This window comes from Drosophila novamexicana, unplaced genomic scaffold (assembly GCF_003285875.2).
Source record: "Drosophila novamexicana strain 15010-1031.04,08,12 unplaced genomic scaffold, DnovRS2.1 tig00004554-arrow-pilon, whole genome shotgun sequence".
In the NCBI taxonomy this organism is placed as follows: domain Eukaryota; kingdom Metazoa; phylum Arthropoda; class Insecta; order Diptera; family Drosophilidae; genus Drosophila; species Drosophila novamexicana.
Window position 1 is genome coordinate 1,258,522 of NW_020825051.1, and position 17,682 is coordinate 1,276,203.

The window sequence follows — 17,682 nt, forward strand, 5'->3', positions numbered from 1 at the left end:
TATGCTGCTGAGGTTGTGTGTACTCCGCCAATTTGTGCGAATCGGTATACAAAAAAGGCGGCCAACTTGAACCTGAACTTGACCCACAACGCGATTTGGGACTGACAAATGGCAATTTACAACGAAATGAATGGATTCGCTTAATCATTTATCAACTGCCCAATTGACACGCCCCGTCAATATCCATAATTGCTAAATTGTGCCCAAGTAATCTCGGTGATTAATGTGAGCATTTTTGAAGATTTAAATGTTCGGGTTCTCTCAGAGTTATCGCGTTTCACGGGTATCTCGCTGCTCGCTTCATTTGCATAATTGCAATTTATTGTAAATCCGTGTGCAAATATGCCAGAAATTCAGCTAAGACTCTGTAAGGCAAAGCATTTGCCGCCAAAGGCCGACGGCTTTTCACAATTCGCATTCAGCTGGCAAGCTATGCAAATGTGCATTGAAAAGAATCGCAAACTCATTAGAAACTACAAATGTATGAACAATTCTCTAGGCAAGTGTCTCACAGGCCACGTCTCTGTCACATTTGACAATTGAGCCCCACACTATCCATCATCTATGCCAATCGCTTGACATTCAATCAATGCAGCCAGCTGACAATTCTGCTAATTAGCTGTCAGTTTGCATCGATTGATAGAAACTACAAATAAGACTGCACAAATGATTGACAGGCCAAATCCAATTGTATATGCTAAATTAAAGAACTTAAAGAAATTGAGCTTCGAAGCTAGTAATTGTATTAAAACTCAATCTTAAGCTGGTGGGAGAATCGATAGAGAGTTAAAGTTAGACGAGTCAGCGAGTTAGAAAGATGAATTCTCAACTTCCTCTCTTATACAACACAGCTCATAAGCATCGCCTTTCTATGCGATTTTCATAAATTTAAGTGGCAACTCAATGTTTTAACATATTTTTCATTGAGTGTCTAGCGGAAATACTGTTGATAATTCAAAGGTTTGCATGAGCAGTAAAAACTGAAATTAGCTGAAATAATTAGCTTCGATTGCCAGGCAGAGGGCAGCAGCTGTTTGGCATGGCCGGCACATACCTTGTAAACCGCTTTTCTAGAGTATTCGAGGTCAGTTGAGTCAGTTCTTTGTGATCGACCGACGCACTTTTACGTATAAGCACAAACAATAAGATTCATTTACGATTCCCAGTATTTAGCTTGTGCAATTTAAACTAAAATGGTTTCCTCCCCCTTTCCACTGCCCCCCTCTCTCTCTGTGTATATATTACAGATTAAACACGCCATTAAATGGCATATGGACTATTATGGCAGCTCCCACGCAAGTCACGAAAATTGAGCAGCGCGCCGCGATTTCTCAGTGCCAGATTCTGAGACACAATCACCGTCTGCGTCTCCAAGTCAGCCGCCGTGTCTTCGCCACGCAATCCGCAGCCAAATTAAAGCCGACCACGTAAAGCTCAAGTTCAAAACGACGGCAATCGAAACAATAAAAAACTAAAGAACATTAAATACCAACAAAAAAGTCAACAGCGACAATAAATTAAGCGTGTGCTAAGAGTAACAACAGAAAAGGTGTTGGCTGCATTTTGTTGTCGCCTTCGCTGGCTGCCACCACAAAGTGGGTCAGACAGAGGCAGGCAGAGAGTCAAGAGCTTGCGAAGACGCCGCTGACAGCGCGACAGGGGCACGTAACCAAGGCATCATGCAGCAGTATATTTAATTCAAGAGAATTCGACAAATTGCGAGCCGAGTTGTGCACAACTTGTTGTTATTTATACATAATTCAACGGTTTGTTTTTTTGCCTTACTTCTTATTGTTGTTATTGTTGTTGGTTTGTTTGTTTATGCAATTATGCAACGTGCAGTGCGGCGCTGAATGAAATGTCAGCACCAGCAATAACAATAGCAACACGCGAACAATAACAATAACAGCACGAATTCATTGATAAATACAAAGAAAAAATATCGCGTATACGCCACGCGCTCTCACAACTTTCCGGCAACTCTCTCGCGCTCTCTTGCGCTCGATCGTAAACAAACATGAACTCACCACAGCTCGTCAACACAGCGGCGCAAGCTCACCACAGCAGCAACAGCAACGCCAGCAGCAGCAGCAACAACAACAACAGCAGCCAAGCACAAACAACGTCCGCAAATAAATTTGCGCCCGCACGTAGGCTAGCCGCGAGGCAAACACTGCGTCTGGCCATACCCAAGCAACAGGGTGACTCAGTTACGCTGCCCCATGCCCAGGCGAGCAACATTTATCGGCATTCGCCCTCGCAGCTGCCGCCAGCGCCGCTGCTCAAGCGTCACACTGCATCTGTGGCGGCCGCAGCTGGCAACTGTGGCAGTGGGGGCAACAGTTTTATACCCAAGTCCGCATCGCCGCTGGAGTCGCACAAGCTGCCAAATGTCACGCCCACTGGCAATGCAACCCCATCGATATACAATGGTGCGGCTGGCAGTGGCAGCGCCTCTTCCTCGACCAGCTCCAACTTTTTGGGCGTACGCAAGCCCAGTCTAACGCTCAACTCGTCGGACATACGCAACAACAATGACTTGTTTGCCTTTGCCAAGGACATGTCGCCAGCATTGGAGCTGAGTGGTGAGTTTGTGGCATGCTGGAACTGTAGCTTAATTTAACTTTTCTACTTTTACTCTTTATAGATCACTCGCACTCGCATTCACCCATGTTCGCACATGATATAAGCACTGCCATATCGCCGGCAAATAGCAATGGCTCTCCGACACATCATCAGCTGGGCAGACTCTTCAGCCTGAGTCCTTCGAGCATGAGAAGTTACGGCAATGTGAGTAGATTATTAAATTGTATGCCTTTAAACTAGTTCACATTATCTGAACAATTGTCTTATATTATAACTCTGCCACGTATAAGAGCCCAATGGGGGCTTACAAGTTCCACTTTGAGATCCAGTTCAAAAAACAGGCTCACAAATCTAAGGAGCAACACTAACAGGGATAAGAGCCCAAAGAACTAGTTTTACTCTGCACAGGTTCCAATTCGAGATCTAGTTCAAAGAACACGCTCAGGCAACACTCGCGATGCCTAATAGCTATTTATAGACGCCGCCGCAAAGGTCTGTCAAAGTACATTTCAGGCGTTCAACTGTACTCTCTCTTCCTCGCTCCCTCTCTCTTTCGCTTCCTCTCTCCTCTGTCCCTTTGGCACGCACCCTGCCTGATTTTGCATATTCTGTTGACCCACAACCGAAAAGCTTTACAAACACAAACACACAAGCCCAATCGTCATTTCGTCCCATATATTTAACCATTTATAAAGCTCACACCTCACGCGACTCCACTAAGAAAAGGGTGGGGGGCGTCTAGTTGGGGCGCGAGCGGGTGGCCGATGACACTCCCAGCGAGGCTCACGAAACCGGCTGGTCGCAGCAATGTAAATAGGTAGAAAATAGCGTCAACTTAATTAATAAATAATATTTAGCACGATTTGAATAAGGGGGCGCGGTAAAGAAACCAAGAGAGAGTCAAGAAGCGAGCAGAGAAAAGCGAGAGACGTATAACGATGTGCCTGACGAACTCACACCCATACATACATGCATATGGATATGTATGTGTATACACAGACGTTATGGCTCTATGAATAATCGGCATTCGGTTAGAACTGTGTTTTGATTTTTAGCATGGCTCGTGCGTCGTCATCACGCCTGACTCTGACTCTGTGTGCGCTACCCTTGGGGTAAGTTGATTCGCAGATGCGCCTGGTGTTCTCCTATGAACGATTGATAGGGCTGATTAGCTTGAGTGTGAATCAGTCCAAGTACAGTCAAAGACTGTGTACTTTAGACCTGTAGATTATAAAGTTCTGCTGATAATATGTACAAGACATCAACATTTTAATTAAAAGCAATACGCGATGACCTATAAAATAAGTGTAATGCGAGCGTGATAACGTGCATTTCAGTTGGACATTATAGTATTACTATCTTATGAACTATAATAGTATAATACAAATAATAGTAAACAACTAACATTTTTAGTACAAAACTATAGTGTTGACTATTATAGCATGATATAAATAATAGTAAACAACTAATTTTTATAGTATTTTACTATATTATATTTGCCAAGAAAAATACAAATATCATTTTCAAGATCTTGACGTTTTCGACAAGAAATTTAATCGATCATCTAAATATGGTATATGTATATACATATATGTATATATGTACATATATTGAGCTTCTTTTGGAATTTTGATATGGCTCGTATACATGTACATACATATAATCTAAATATTAGTAAAGAACTATTACTTATAGTAGATTACACTATGTTCGAATATTTTTCGGGAAAACTGCAAATATCGAATGCTAGATTTGGCCGGGGAATATAGTTGATGATCATCTATATGTATATGAAATATCTATGTATGTACATGTGTGTGTATATACATATATACCTAAAAATATATTGAGCTACTTATGAAATTGTGGTTAAATGCCACATGTATACATATATACATATAACTATGACAATTATTATGATTTTATTATGATTATGATGATTTTCTGGAATTCTCGGTTGTTTCTTAGTTATTCATTTATTTATTTTCAATATGAATTTGGAGCTGTTGAGCATACAAAATTCAGTCAGGCATCCACCAATAAGCGTTTTTTACACCTTGTTCTGGGACTTTTTATTATTATTTTTTTTTCTTTGAAACTATTTGACAAGCTCTTCATCGCACAAAACGTGAGCGTGAGTGGCTCTTGCCGTTTGCCCCGTTCTTCTTCTTGTTTTTGTTGTATATAGCTACAGGTACCTGTACCTGTACCTGTAGTACATATGTATACAATATGTATTTGTACATATAGTATACTTGATACAAGCATAGTCAGCTCTGGGCATATTAATTTTCTGCTGGCTTTGGCTGTGGCTTTTGAGGTGTACGAGAGCCAACAACCGGTACGGAAGAAAAAAATAATCGATTAGTACGCGAACAAATGTTCGGGCAAAAGGAAGTTAGCGCTTGAAACTGTTGAAATACAAACAACGCGTTGCGCTGATGACGCCGAGTTTCATTTTGTTTTTTTTTTTTTCGCTTTTTTTTTTTGTATTCTTTTTGGGCATTATAAAGCGCGCATACCATGCAAACAAATACAAATAAACAGGCACACATACATGCACACACACACAGAAGCGTTTCAAGATACGTACACACACACACATGCAGAGACGCACGCAGACACATGCAAGTTTTACTTATAAACTGACAACTGTTTTTGTGTGGCATTTTGTGGTTTTCGAAAGAATTCCATTTTCAGTATTTGCCGAATTGAGATGCGCGCCGGTTGCTTCTGTTCAGCTCGAAATACCGTTGCTATAATTGATATAATAAATGCATTAATATATATATTGTGTATATATGATTAAACACTCTGCACACATGCAACTACTATTGATGAGCATATATTATATTATATTGTATGTACAGCATTGTTGTGGGCATTAGGGAAACGTTATCATAATCGTTCGCAACGCAGGCGCGCTTAAACCTGTAGCATGGGCAATCGCTTGAGTGGTTTGTGGTGTAAAAAGACAACAACATTACATATAAACAACGAGCCAAACCAGCAGCAGCAGCAACAAACTGAGCTACCTGGTGATAATAGCATTTGTAACAACAATAAATCACAGAGAAAAAAATCAGCTGGTGCTGGCGGCGGTGGCGGTCGTTTCGGTGGCACCTTTCGCTTTGGCAGCGCGCGTCGTTTATCTTTAACGAGCTGCGTCTCCAAAGATAAAAAGTCAGCGAACAAATCGACTAATAACGAAATAGCAACAATTGAACAACAATATCAGCAGCTGCTCGCAAATAAGCCGGGTTCACAACCACACGAGTCACAATCCAAGACAGCCATGAAGGTGAATGCTCAATTGCCCACTGTCAAGGTGAGTAAAAAAACACACACTTACACACAAACCCAACTCGAGTCCGTGGCGAGTTGCCCACTATTTATGATTCGTTGCGCCCAATGTAATTATTCGTGGGAACAACAACATGAGCAGCAGTCAAAGCAATCGCAACAATAACAACAATTATGTCATTTGCTGCTTCTGGTTGCTGGCTCTCTTTTACTCCCTCTCCCTCCCCCCTTCTCTCTTTCTTTAATGCTAAAACAATAATCTTCTCGCCGCTCTGCTGCTGCATGCTTGACTTGTGACGTAGCTCAGGTTCAGGGTCGATTTTTTGTAAAGATCGTTCAGTTTGTCGGGGCGGGGGCTATAGTTCCATGTCATTAGCATGACATAAAGTCGGAAATGAGTTTTGCTGTAAACGCGAATGCCCATTAAAAGTTGTTGTTATTACGAGTTGTGGGCCTCAGTTGTATTCGGTTTGTGCATCTAAAGCTCAGCTTAGTAATTGAGCTGGGCTTAGAACAGAGATTAATGTCTGGCCAATGACAAGGAATACCTTTTCTAATTAAGATGTGCATTAAAGATCTCTAGTATTCATTTTCAATCATTTATTTTGCCAATTTTAATGAAACCGTAGATTTTGTTAACCTTCAACTGCCTGTTGTGCTGAGAATATTGTGAGTTCTACATATTTTCATAAACAATATGCAGGCTAGAGTGGATCCAAGACCCAAAAATTCGGCATCTACTTAATATGTGTGCTAAAATGCATGTTTGGGTTGAAAGATATTTAAACTATGGAACTGGGATCTACCAGAGCACTATTGTAGTTGGTTCTGGTTCTTTTTTGTCGTGGAACCAGTTCTTTTTTAGCATATAATTTATCTCTTAAAAGTTTTAAATTGAAATTTTCTCTAGTTTAACAAATGCTTGAGCATTAAAAATGTTTATCTCTGAAGTATTATTCCATAATTTGAACATTTCAATTCTTATGTTAGTTCAACTGAATCAGTCACATATTCAAGCCCTATCAATCAATATCGTATTGACCATGTCGGGTCTTATCTACAATTTGTTTTGCGTTGTTGGTTCGAAATATTTCTGGAATTTCCAGAGGCAGCAACATTCAAAATAACATATACCCCTGCCAAGTCGATACGAATAAATCAAAATAAAACATGTTAAGCACGCATCGCTTATACAATCCGAAGAGGCGTGGCACGCCCGGGAGAAGTGCATTTAAATCAATTACGCATGAAAATTTAATGAAATGCACCCGAAATACCAAAAATCCAAAGACGTTGACTGACAGCAAGGGGCGCAGGCGCGACGCCAGCCGAGGGGGGCTCCCACGAGTCGGCTGAGTTATGGGTGCCCGAGCTGGGCCCCGAGCTAGGCTGGGAAAGGCCGACGCCAATGCGACTGGCGCTGGTTCTGTTAGATACTTTACAATGGAAAGCCCCATGAGTCAGAGGCTTGAGTGCAAAGCAAACCTTTCGTTGGCCTCGGCCCGGCTGCGTGCCTCGATTGGCTGCAGCCTGTGCGATGATTTGTGGCTCGATACACGCTGCGATGAGTCAGCGGCAAGCTGGAGTTAGGCGAAAGTCATTCATTCATGCCCGTAGATAGGCGCGTGTAGAGCGCGCCAGATACAAGATACATGATACCAGATACAAGATACAAAGTGTACGTTTGCCAACTTGAAGCGCGTAATTGAAGACAGATTGGAGCATGAATCATAGCGGAGAGGATCGGTATGCTTTAAGTTTTAATTTGGAGCATTAAGCGATCCATTTGTTTATGCTAATCGCTTGTCGAAAATTGGCTAGCAAGTGCAAGAAGAAGAGCTGCTGACACATTTGTGACTAATTCTGGCCGAAGGCGGATGCTGCTGCTACTGGCCTTATTTCGGCTGAAAGAAACGAAAAAAAAACGAAAGTATCTGACAGATTTATTCGGCACACAGTTATGATAAATTGGGTCGTTTATTTGGAGCACTCGTCTCGCTTGTGAGTTTTTCATGTCTTCAGGTATGTTTTCTCGCTGGCTAATTGCATAACAAATTGTATAATTAATTGCATAATTATTGTTGATTATAATAAATACGCTTCCTATAACTTAATTAAATGCGAGCGTATGCAGCGCATTAGCCACGCTATCAGCTGACCTTCTGGCAGTTCAACAGCTTTGCAGCTAGTGTATCTGACAGATACAGATACATTTACTGTGCGTGTGGGTGGCGCCAGCAGCTGCGGTTCATGGCAGTGCTGCCTTGTAATCAAAACTAGACGCATAAACAAATTCAAAATACGAATTTTAAATGTTTAACAAATACATATGCAACACTCACGCGCACACACACACACACACACACACACACACGCATCTGTTGGGTATTTTGTTGCTTTGCATACTTTGGAATTTCCTGGAAACATTTAAGATTTCAGCTCTTACGCCCGCTGCCTAAACTGCGCACTGAAATGTTTAATAAACAAAATCAGTTTTTGCTCAACTAATTAAACACAAAAACAATTGAAACAAATGCGTTGCACGTGTGCGACTACATTTCAATTTAATTTAAATCAATTGTTCTCAATCATTTGGCTTCACTTGAGCCAATGTCCATTTGGCAGTCAACAAAATAAACGCATTTGTTTATTTGCTTGGCGTAAATAAAAACGGGCAAAAAAAAAAAACAAAAACAAAAAATAATAGCCAAATGCGAAAGGTAAACTAATGCGAATATTGTTTATATTAATGTCTCATTGCGGCTGCTGCTGAATGGTGAAAAAAACAAAAAAAAGGTAATTTCAAAGTCCACAGAGATCAAATCAAAATTTTAAAACAACTAAAACAACATTAAACGCATTAAATGCATTAAAAAAAAAAACAACAACAATATTTCCCCACACCAAATTGCATTGCGTTGAGAAGAGCGTACATATGCATTGGACAACACACCAGAGCGAGAGAGCGACACATGCAAGCTCTCCACTAAATTGCATTGCGGCGAGAATGAATGCGCCGAAGAGCACGCACATGCATTTGACAACACACCAGAGCGAGGAAGCGACACATGCAAGCTCTCCACAGTGCTACCTGTTTCGTTCGCTCGCTCGCTCGCTGGCTTGCGCTCATTTCGTCTCTCTGTCTGGCAGCTGCGTAAGTCGTCTGCGCCGCTGGCTTGAAGCTGTCGTGAGAGACTCAACTATTTCAGTCTTGTGTCGAACACTGAACGGTTGAGTTCGGAGCGAAATCGAAGACAACGACAACGCGTTTTGCTGTAATCGCAAGCAAATGTTAAGAGAATTTATATATATATGTATATACACTGTATAAAGTTGGCTATGCGTGATAAAAGCATTAAATAATATTGTGAAATGTAGAGAATGCGCTCAAGCGCACATATCGAATACATAAATAAAACATCAAGTGAAAAGTGCGTAAAACCAGGCAAATATTTCAACGATATTGCGAACATAAATAAAACGAAAATAAAATTAAAAAAAAAAAAAATGTTTTAAAATAAAACACACAAATTTCCCACGAAAATTCTTTGAACTTGCGTGTTTGTTGTAACATTTGTGACGTAGGCCCAACAAATTTGCTAATAGGGGCAATTTACATAATGAAAATCTGCTGTTTCTTAAAACTGATAAACCAGTTACAAAAACAAGTCAAGATCGGAAAATTAAAGCCAAATTGCGTAGGCCGTGAGGCCAGAACGGCAAATCAAGCGAAAGACGCCCAAACCGAAGTCGTAAAACGCGTTTATTGACTAACCCAAAGACACACAAAGGCAGGCAGGCTGGCGGGAGGAAGGGAGGAGGGAAGGGGGGGGGACTGCTTAAAAAACGGTTAACGCCTTGCATTTGGCCAAGCGGAAATTCATTAGCCAGTTTCTGCTTTATTAGCTTGCAACCTGACAATGCAAGCGGAAGTCGGCGACACACACGCCGCGTGGGTCTGGCCAGGGGGCGGGGCCACGTGTGGGCTGAGCTGAACTTGTGCCCACGTCCGGGCTGGCTCGGAGTTAAGTGTCAAGGCGTTCAGCGTGCTGCTAATGTCATAATCAGCCACTTTTTGGGCCATGTATCTGACAGATACTGTATCTGACAGATACATTCGCCAACCAGTTCTCGGGCAGCTCTTTTGAAAGCCTCTCTCATTGTCCGATTCTTGTCTTTTATCGTATCCCATTCTCATTTATATATGCCTACATATATTCGCTTAACGGTTGCCATTCAGTTCTTCTGTCCGAGCGATCTTTCTTTTGGCTTTACTTTTCTTTTCTTCCCCTTGGCTTGTTTGCTACAGAAAAAACCCAGATGCGCCATAATTGTTTATAACAATAACTTTGGCATACACACACACACACACAGATGTATACAATGGGAGGTATTTGTTGTGCCTGCCAAAAGTTGTGAGCGTATTATTATCGATTTCTGTGGAAAACACGCGTTCCGGAATGCTAATTGTTGCGCTTGTAATTAATGCAAATAAAATATGTTTTGTTCGTTTCTTTTCTTCTTCTTTTGCATAGAAAATGCATAAATCTTAGCATTCGTTCGCAAAATGCCAACGAACCCAGCAAAAGAGCAAAAAAAAACTCAGCAACAAAGTGAAGGAAAAGCTTTCGATAAGCAAATATAACCTAATAAACAGGCGAACTGTGTGTTCCAGTTCCAGTGTTCCGGTTGTAACTAGTGTTGTTTAACTACAAAATAATATAAACGAAGAAATATGGTTGTCACCACAACGCGAAGTCCGCTGCTGACGCAGTCGCAGCCCAAAAATGCAGCAACAAGCGGCAGCCACACGGCCGCAATGCGTTCCCGTTTGATATTTCCACGGCAACATTATCAGGTAAACTTGCTCAGCTCAACCGTATCAATAAGAGAAACCCATCCAAAGCGAGTGATAAAACGAGCCCCAGGGCATTGCGGTGTTCATTAACCCCGAGGCGCCGCTGTAAATGACCAAAGCAGACGATGGCGACGATGTCGCCTAATAGCTCAGTCCAGCTCGGTCCAGTCTAGGGCCGGAGAAAGGCACACATAAAAACTCATTCATATATATGTATCTATACAAATAAACGTAGTCTTTATGACTATTATGAGGTCTAATTGTGTGCGTGCGTGAGACGGTTGCGTCGTTTTGACCCTTGGCCAGACACCAACAATGAGCAGGCAGTGCATGTTAAAACGTTGCAGACGACAACACGTAATGCACATCGCATTGTTGTTGTTGCATAGCGAATGTGCAACAGCAGCAGTCCCTGCGTATCGCTGCACACCAAGCGGAGTCTTTCCGGTTCCATAACTCAAAATTGAACAAGTTTTTTATCTAAAATACCATTTGGCACGAGGCTTATCCCCTACATTGTAAATTTGCAAGTACTTGTTAAATGCAGCTGCTATAATTGCGGCTTCTATAACAAAACGAATACTACCCAGTTTCATGAATCTCTCAAAATTAAACCAATTTTTAATGTTGAATACCCTTTGAATCATGATTTTGAATCTACCTTGTAAATTTGCAAGTAGCTGTAAAATTCAGCTGCAATTATTTCAGGCTCTACATAAAAGAACACGAACGAAGTTACATGACTGTAAATTTAGTACGTTGTATACACTTTTACTCGAAACTTATCATCTACCTTGTAAATTTGCAAGCAAGTGTAAAGTGCAGCTGCAGTAATCGCAACCTCCATTTAAAAGTGTTTTTAACTGGCGTGCACTGCATTTTAATGATATCTTAATTATTTAAAGAGAACTGAAACGCATTTTAAATAGCCATAGAATAAATCTATTCAAATTGGGCAAATCTTGTTTTTGGCTCGCGAATCGGATCCACAATCTACTCGTAGTTTCAGCTCTCGGCTCCCGGCTCTCATTTGCATAGCGTAGACAACGTGGTCGTATTTATATCGAATGCGAATTCAGAATAAAAGCCATTAAAATAGCCGGCACATAAATTGTGAATGTTATTTTGTTTATAATCAATTTCATGAGTTTTTTGTTTACCGCCCCGCCCCCAACGCTTTGGAGACTGCGAGATAAATACGTCAACTGCAGCCGCCTCCTAATTATACTCTTAAGTAGATTCCCCCAAGCGGTCCAAATGGAGCTCTTGAACAGCTCCATTTCTGTACGAGCCCCAAACCATCTGCTAATTTGCACTGTCGACCCGGCCCAAGAGCTCCCCACTCTGTGGATGGGGAGTCAGGCACTTGGCCATATACGAATTTTGCCTGGTTTTCGTTTTCGTTTTCGTTTTTTTTTTCAGCGATCGCAATTTTCTTTTGACTATTTTGCTAAAGTGTTCCGACTGTTTTATTTGTGGGCCGTGCGGTTCTCCAATCCGTCGCCATTGTCTATATAAATCCACATAGTACATACATAATTTGATTTCCAGAACGTGCCGCGGCCTGCCTCACTGCCTCACTGCCTCACTGCCTCACTCGCCAGTCGGCGCCGCCGTTGACGTCAATGCGACGCCAGCGTCGCAGTCTGTGCGAGGGAATATTTGAATCCGTTGGGTGCTTCGTCGTCTCTGGATTGTTGATAGTGGGGGAGGGGGAGCTGGTCGATGCAAACGCAGCTATTTGAGGAATTGTACTTAGCCTTGATGCTAAATTTAACATCTGCTTTAAAACTTTCAAATTGGGAAATTGACTTGAATAGCTTAAAAGAGTCAAAGAATAAAAACGTTTCCAATTGGAAACTTACCAAAAAGCATATAAACTAGATATTTCAAGTGGTCGCAGATAAAAAAGATCACCCGGTATGTTGAAACTATCAAAACCTGCCATTTGACTATAATTTATGAATGAAATCAATTAAGATAAATTCGAACAGAAACTGGATGCCAAACCGGCCTGTCCACCCATTACACAGACTCGTTCCACTAAATGACAGCCCATTTTAATTAAAAGCGTCATTCAAACTGCAACGGCTGCAAACCGAAAACGAAAAAAAAGTACCAAAAAACACAAAAACTTGTACCAAGTGCGAACATTATGCAGCACCCCAGTGCACTGAGACGAGTGGCAATTAAAGGCGCCCCCGACACGCATTTCATAATGCAAGATATTAAGCAGTGCGAGCGGCAGAGTGCGTGCTGCAGCGCGAGCGAGAGCGAGAACACAACAATAACAAGAGCAACAAGTTCAGAAAGCTCTCTGTGCACGCACGCTGGCAACGCCAGCCAGTGCTCGAAAGCGCCGCTAAGCAGAAAGCGCTAAAACGCTGGCAGCTTGTTGTTGTTGTTGTTGTTGCTTTTATTGTTGTCGTTTTACGGCAGGCACGCTGCCAAAGCCCAAACACAAACAAGTTTGACCCGCTCGCTCACGCTCTCTCACCATATCTCTCTGTGCCCGTCGCAGTAGCCGTGCCCGTGCCCTGTGCGCTTTTAGTGCTTTTCATTCAATTTTCGTTTTCAGTTGTGTTCGTTGCTTCCGCGCGTTCAAAAGCTACAAAATCAAAGGAAAACACGCGCGCAGTATAAAACGCACGCGATTTCCGTGCGGCTTTTAAACGTCGCGATCTTTTGACGAAAGTGTCTTTTAATGCCAGTGTAAATTTGTGCATTGCTTATAAAATGATTTTTCCTTAATATGCGCACAAAGTAAGCAAGACAGTAAACATAGGCAAAGGTAAATAACAAGAAATGTAAAACTTTTGGAAACATAAAAAGCAATACGCAAGAAAAGACATAAAATGCTTGCCTGTTTTTGTTTATAGTAAATCGTTTTGGCGCTGTGTGGTTCCCGTTTGTTCTTGTTGTTATTAGATCGCACTTTGTTGTCTCTCTGATTAGCGTGTGTGTGTGTGTGTGTGTGTGTGTGTATAGGAAATGGCAATGGCAAAACAAAAATGTATCTCGCAGATAGTTTTTGCCATATCTGTGTGTTTGTGTGTGTGTTTTTGTTTTGTGTGTGCTTCATGCTCGATTGCTTCGATTATGCTTTGATTGCACTGACACACACACACACACACACACACACACATAGAGAGCCATTAAATTGATATACTATTTGGCACTTTTACCTTTTCTAACGCAGTCCCAGACCCCGAACCCCAACCCAGCGACAGACGCTCTGGCGCGCTGCCAAACACGCTGACGTCTCAGTCAATTGATGAACCGGTTTTATGTTTTTCTCTTTCTTTTTCTTTTTTAAATATATATATGTATATATTTTATTTTTTTTTATGTTTTCTTGTTCTTGTTCTGGCTCAAACTAAGCCCACACGCATGGCAACTGTTTAGTGTTTGAGGTGAATGCTTCGGAATTGTTGTTTATTTATGGCTTATCTCTGGCAGCTCTTATCAAACACAGCTAGTTAAAAGCCGCACACGCTCACAATATCATCTATATATGTATGTATATATGTCTATCTTTTGGTAACTGCAAGCTGACCCGCTTGGCGCCAAAACTGCGTCTCGTGTCAAGGGCTAACTGCGTCATTTGGCCAAGGGTTGCACAACCAGAGCAACCCCCTTTGGGCGCAGAGTACAGTTCAGCACGTTAACTCTTGTGGCACATATGTTTCGCTTTCATTATTTTGTTTAGTTTCTTTTCAGTTGCTTAGTTTTTTGGCAACACCCACGCGACTTGCTAAATGCAACGTCAAATTGCGAATGCATTCAAAATTAATCTGCAGCTAATGAGACACAATTCTGTGTCTGTGGCAGTTGCGGCAACTAATTGGCAAAGGTAGCAGCACAGATTGCAGCTGTTTGTTGCACTTGGCTTGTTTCAGTTGACAATTGCGCTCACCTTGAACCCCGTGTGCGCATTCGATTTGCCACGACTGTGCAGCGCCCACGGGACGTATGAGCAATGTCGGCTCTCACAGCTGCCCCCTCCCACCTGCGTTTGTCTCACATAATGCACTTACTGTCAATTTGAATGGCAAATTGCTGAACGCCAGTTAAATTGTGCACCTCTCGCTGTTGGCCCTTTTGCTGGAGCGGAAATGCTTGCGGGTCGGATGTCATATTTATTGCACGTAGCTCAATTTAATTTATAAAAGTTGGGAGCTGAGCGCGGCGAGATAAGTGTATGCAATGAAAGAAACAATTCTTTGCACATTCTCGTATTCATTTATTGTTTAAAGTTTAGCAGGAATCGATCAGTGCTTGCTCGCACCTATAAATAACATTTTGCATTAAGTATATATTTCAGCAATAGCTTACACCTATTGTGCATAATTAATCCCACTGCTGTTTTTTATAGCCCTACTCGAAGATATTAATAAACAATTTGTAAGCATAAATAATGTGATTAGCATAGTTTAAGTCTCTCATATCTAGCTAGGTATGTTTATATGGCTAACTTTTATATCAGAGCTGCATTCTTCGCTGCCTGATTTTATGTGTAGTCTTAACAATGAATTGGTTGGCCACAAAGCAAAGAATTAAGAGTGCTCTACTCGGGAGTGCGCGACTAGCACATACCCTGAACTTTCTTCCAATACCAAATGCAGATCGCGCTAAGGGGGGTAGGGGTCGGAGGTACCTGTAAAATGAAAGATATTTGATCTGTATATACTATACCAGAAACTACATGTCAAATTTAGTGAAGCTTACTCTTAAAACCAAAGAGATTTGCATAAATATCGTTATCGATATTTATCGATTGCTGGGAAAGTAGAAAAGTTATCATTAATCGTTCATCGAATTGCGCCCTATGCGGACCTAGTCAAGTCTCCAGCTTCCTTCACCCTGTCACATACATTAGCACGACCATCATACCCTTTTTACACACTTCCAATGGGGTATAAAAAAAAAAAACATTTCTGAATCGAATTTATTTTAAAATACAATAGACGCTTTGGCTCATCTGACCTCATCTCAAGAACCAAACCGTTTTAATGTGCAAAAATTCGAATTTCTAAAAAAAGAATAAAGAAAAATCCAAAAAGATTTGAATATTAAATATAATTTTGAATATTATATCTCTGAATTCTCCAAAGTTTCCTTTGCTTTCTTCTGTACAGTCTTCTTGGGAGTGTTTTGGGCAGAACCCGATCTCACCAAAAGGTCCTTTGCGTGGGCCTAAGATGAACATTCCAATTTCTAGACAATTCTTATTTAAGTCAGAACGAACCACAGAAAATGTACAAAATATTTCTCTTTAACCTATATTCCAGTAAGATCTCGTTAGATCTCGCCTCATAATCTACAATATCCACATTCACAACTTGACTTTTCTATAAATGGTTCTCTAACCGCGTCACTTTCAGAAGCACAAAAATAATTTACATTTTGCTATTTCACAAGTTTACACAATTTTTTTTGTTCTTCACATACGCCCACTTTCAGGAGCCAGTGTCACCTGCTGCCCACACAGCTCGAACCTTAACCAAGTGCAGCATTTGAATACCCTTTATCGGGAGTATAATAATTTGATTGTGGAATATGTAGTGGGCCACATAGAGAACCCCAAAAAGAATATATATATTATTGATCAGCATCAACAGCCGTGTTACAAGCAGTAAATACTTATGTCGAAACCAGCCTGATCGGAGCACTATAGCATATAGCTACAATGAGAACGATCGGTCTAATGTAGTTTCTTGTATGCAGAACTTCTTTGTTTATCAAGATATCTTGACCAAGCTTGGCATATATAAGTTTTACTAAGCTTCCTCTCCATCCACTATAGCATATAGATGCCATATGTACGATCAGTCGAGAAGTCAGTTCTTATAAGTATGACAAAATATTCCTTTTTCCAAGATACTTTCACGATCTTTTCACAAATCTGCCAAAGCCAAATGTCCTCAAGAGTATTAACACTTCGGCGTGCCGAAGATTTTCGTACTTTCTCGTTATTTATTGTCTTAAATTTTTTTCGCACTTGTACGACCCACGCTTTTTAGAGCGTTGGCAACCCGTTTTGTTGTTTCTTTTTTTTAATTTGCATCTGAAATGGCGTCTAGAACAATAAACTTGGCTTACACGAATCGCACTCGGGCAAACAAATAAACTGACAATGTTTTGTCATTGAGGGGCGGGGCGCCAGTCCGCGGGGCGCCTAATTAAACAATAATAAAACGCAAATAAAACATTAAAACATTTTATGGCCCGCTGCTATCTGCAAGCACAAAAATAATTGTCGCGCATACATTAAAAATCACTCAAGCGTTGTCTCGTGTGCCATTTAATATATATATAAATATATATATTGAACATATATATATATATATTAGCGGGTATACCCCAGCCTTACTCGTGGCACGTATAAGATTAATTATCTCCAAGATCTTTAAAAATGGGAGGGTAAACGAAAAAGTTGCATACAACCGTTTTACGCGAATTTTCCATACATGCATGTGGAATTTCCCGAACCTTCATCACATAGACTACAGTGAAATTTTAGCTGCCCAGCTCTTACGGTATGGCCTGTGCGTTAATCATAAACCAGTCAGTCAATCACTCATTCAGTCAATCACTCATTCAGTCAGTCAATCAGTCAATCAGTCAATCAGTCAATCAGTCAGTCAGTCAGTCAGTAGATCAGGATAAGCAGTTTTATACATAGAGATACAAGTATTTTGTGCGAAGGCATATAAGTTATATATATATATACATATGTTTATATATATATATGTGTGTGTGTGTGTGTGTGGTTTAACGTGTATGTATGTATGCATAAATGTATATATGTACATATGCATGCATGTTTGTTTCTTAATACCAAACGACCAAGCTTATTTATCGCTGCAAATGAAACTAAAACGAATTTTCACCAAGTGCTCTACTCCTCGATTCTCAAGAATTCAAGTAGGCTC

At 41.0% G+C, this 17,682-nt stretch overlaps 1 protein-coding gene across 1 annotated transcript in view; it reads left to right on the top strand.

The window, feature by feature from the left end:
• Nucleotides 1-10,609: 10,609 nt before the first annotated feature.
• Nucleotides 10,610-17,682, top strand: part of LOC115769646 (sterile alpha and TIR motif-containing protein 1) — a 32,490-nt gene continuing 25,417 nt past the window's right edge. The window contains exon 1 of the mRNA XM_030714559.1: nucleotides 10,610-10,747. Coding sequence (XP_030570419.1) covers nucleotides 10,625-10,747 — 123 coding nt within the window. The 5' untranslated portion in view covers nucleotides 10,610-10,624. The remainder of the gene's footprint in view (nucleotides 10,748-17,682) is intronic.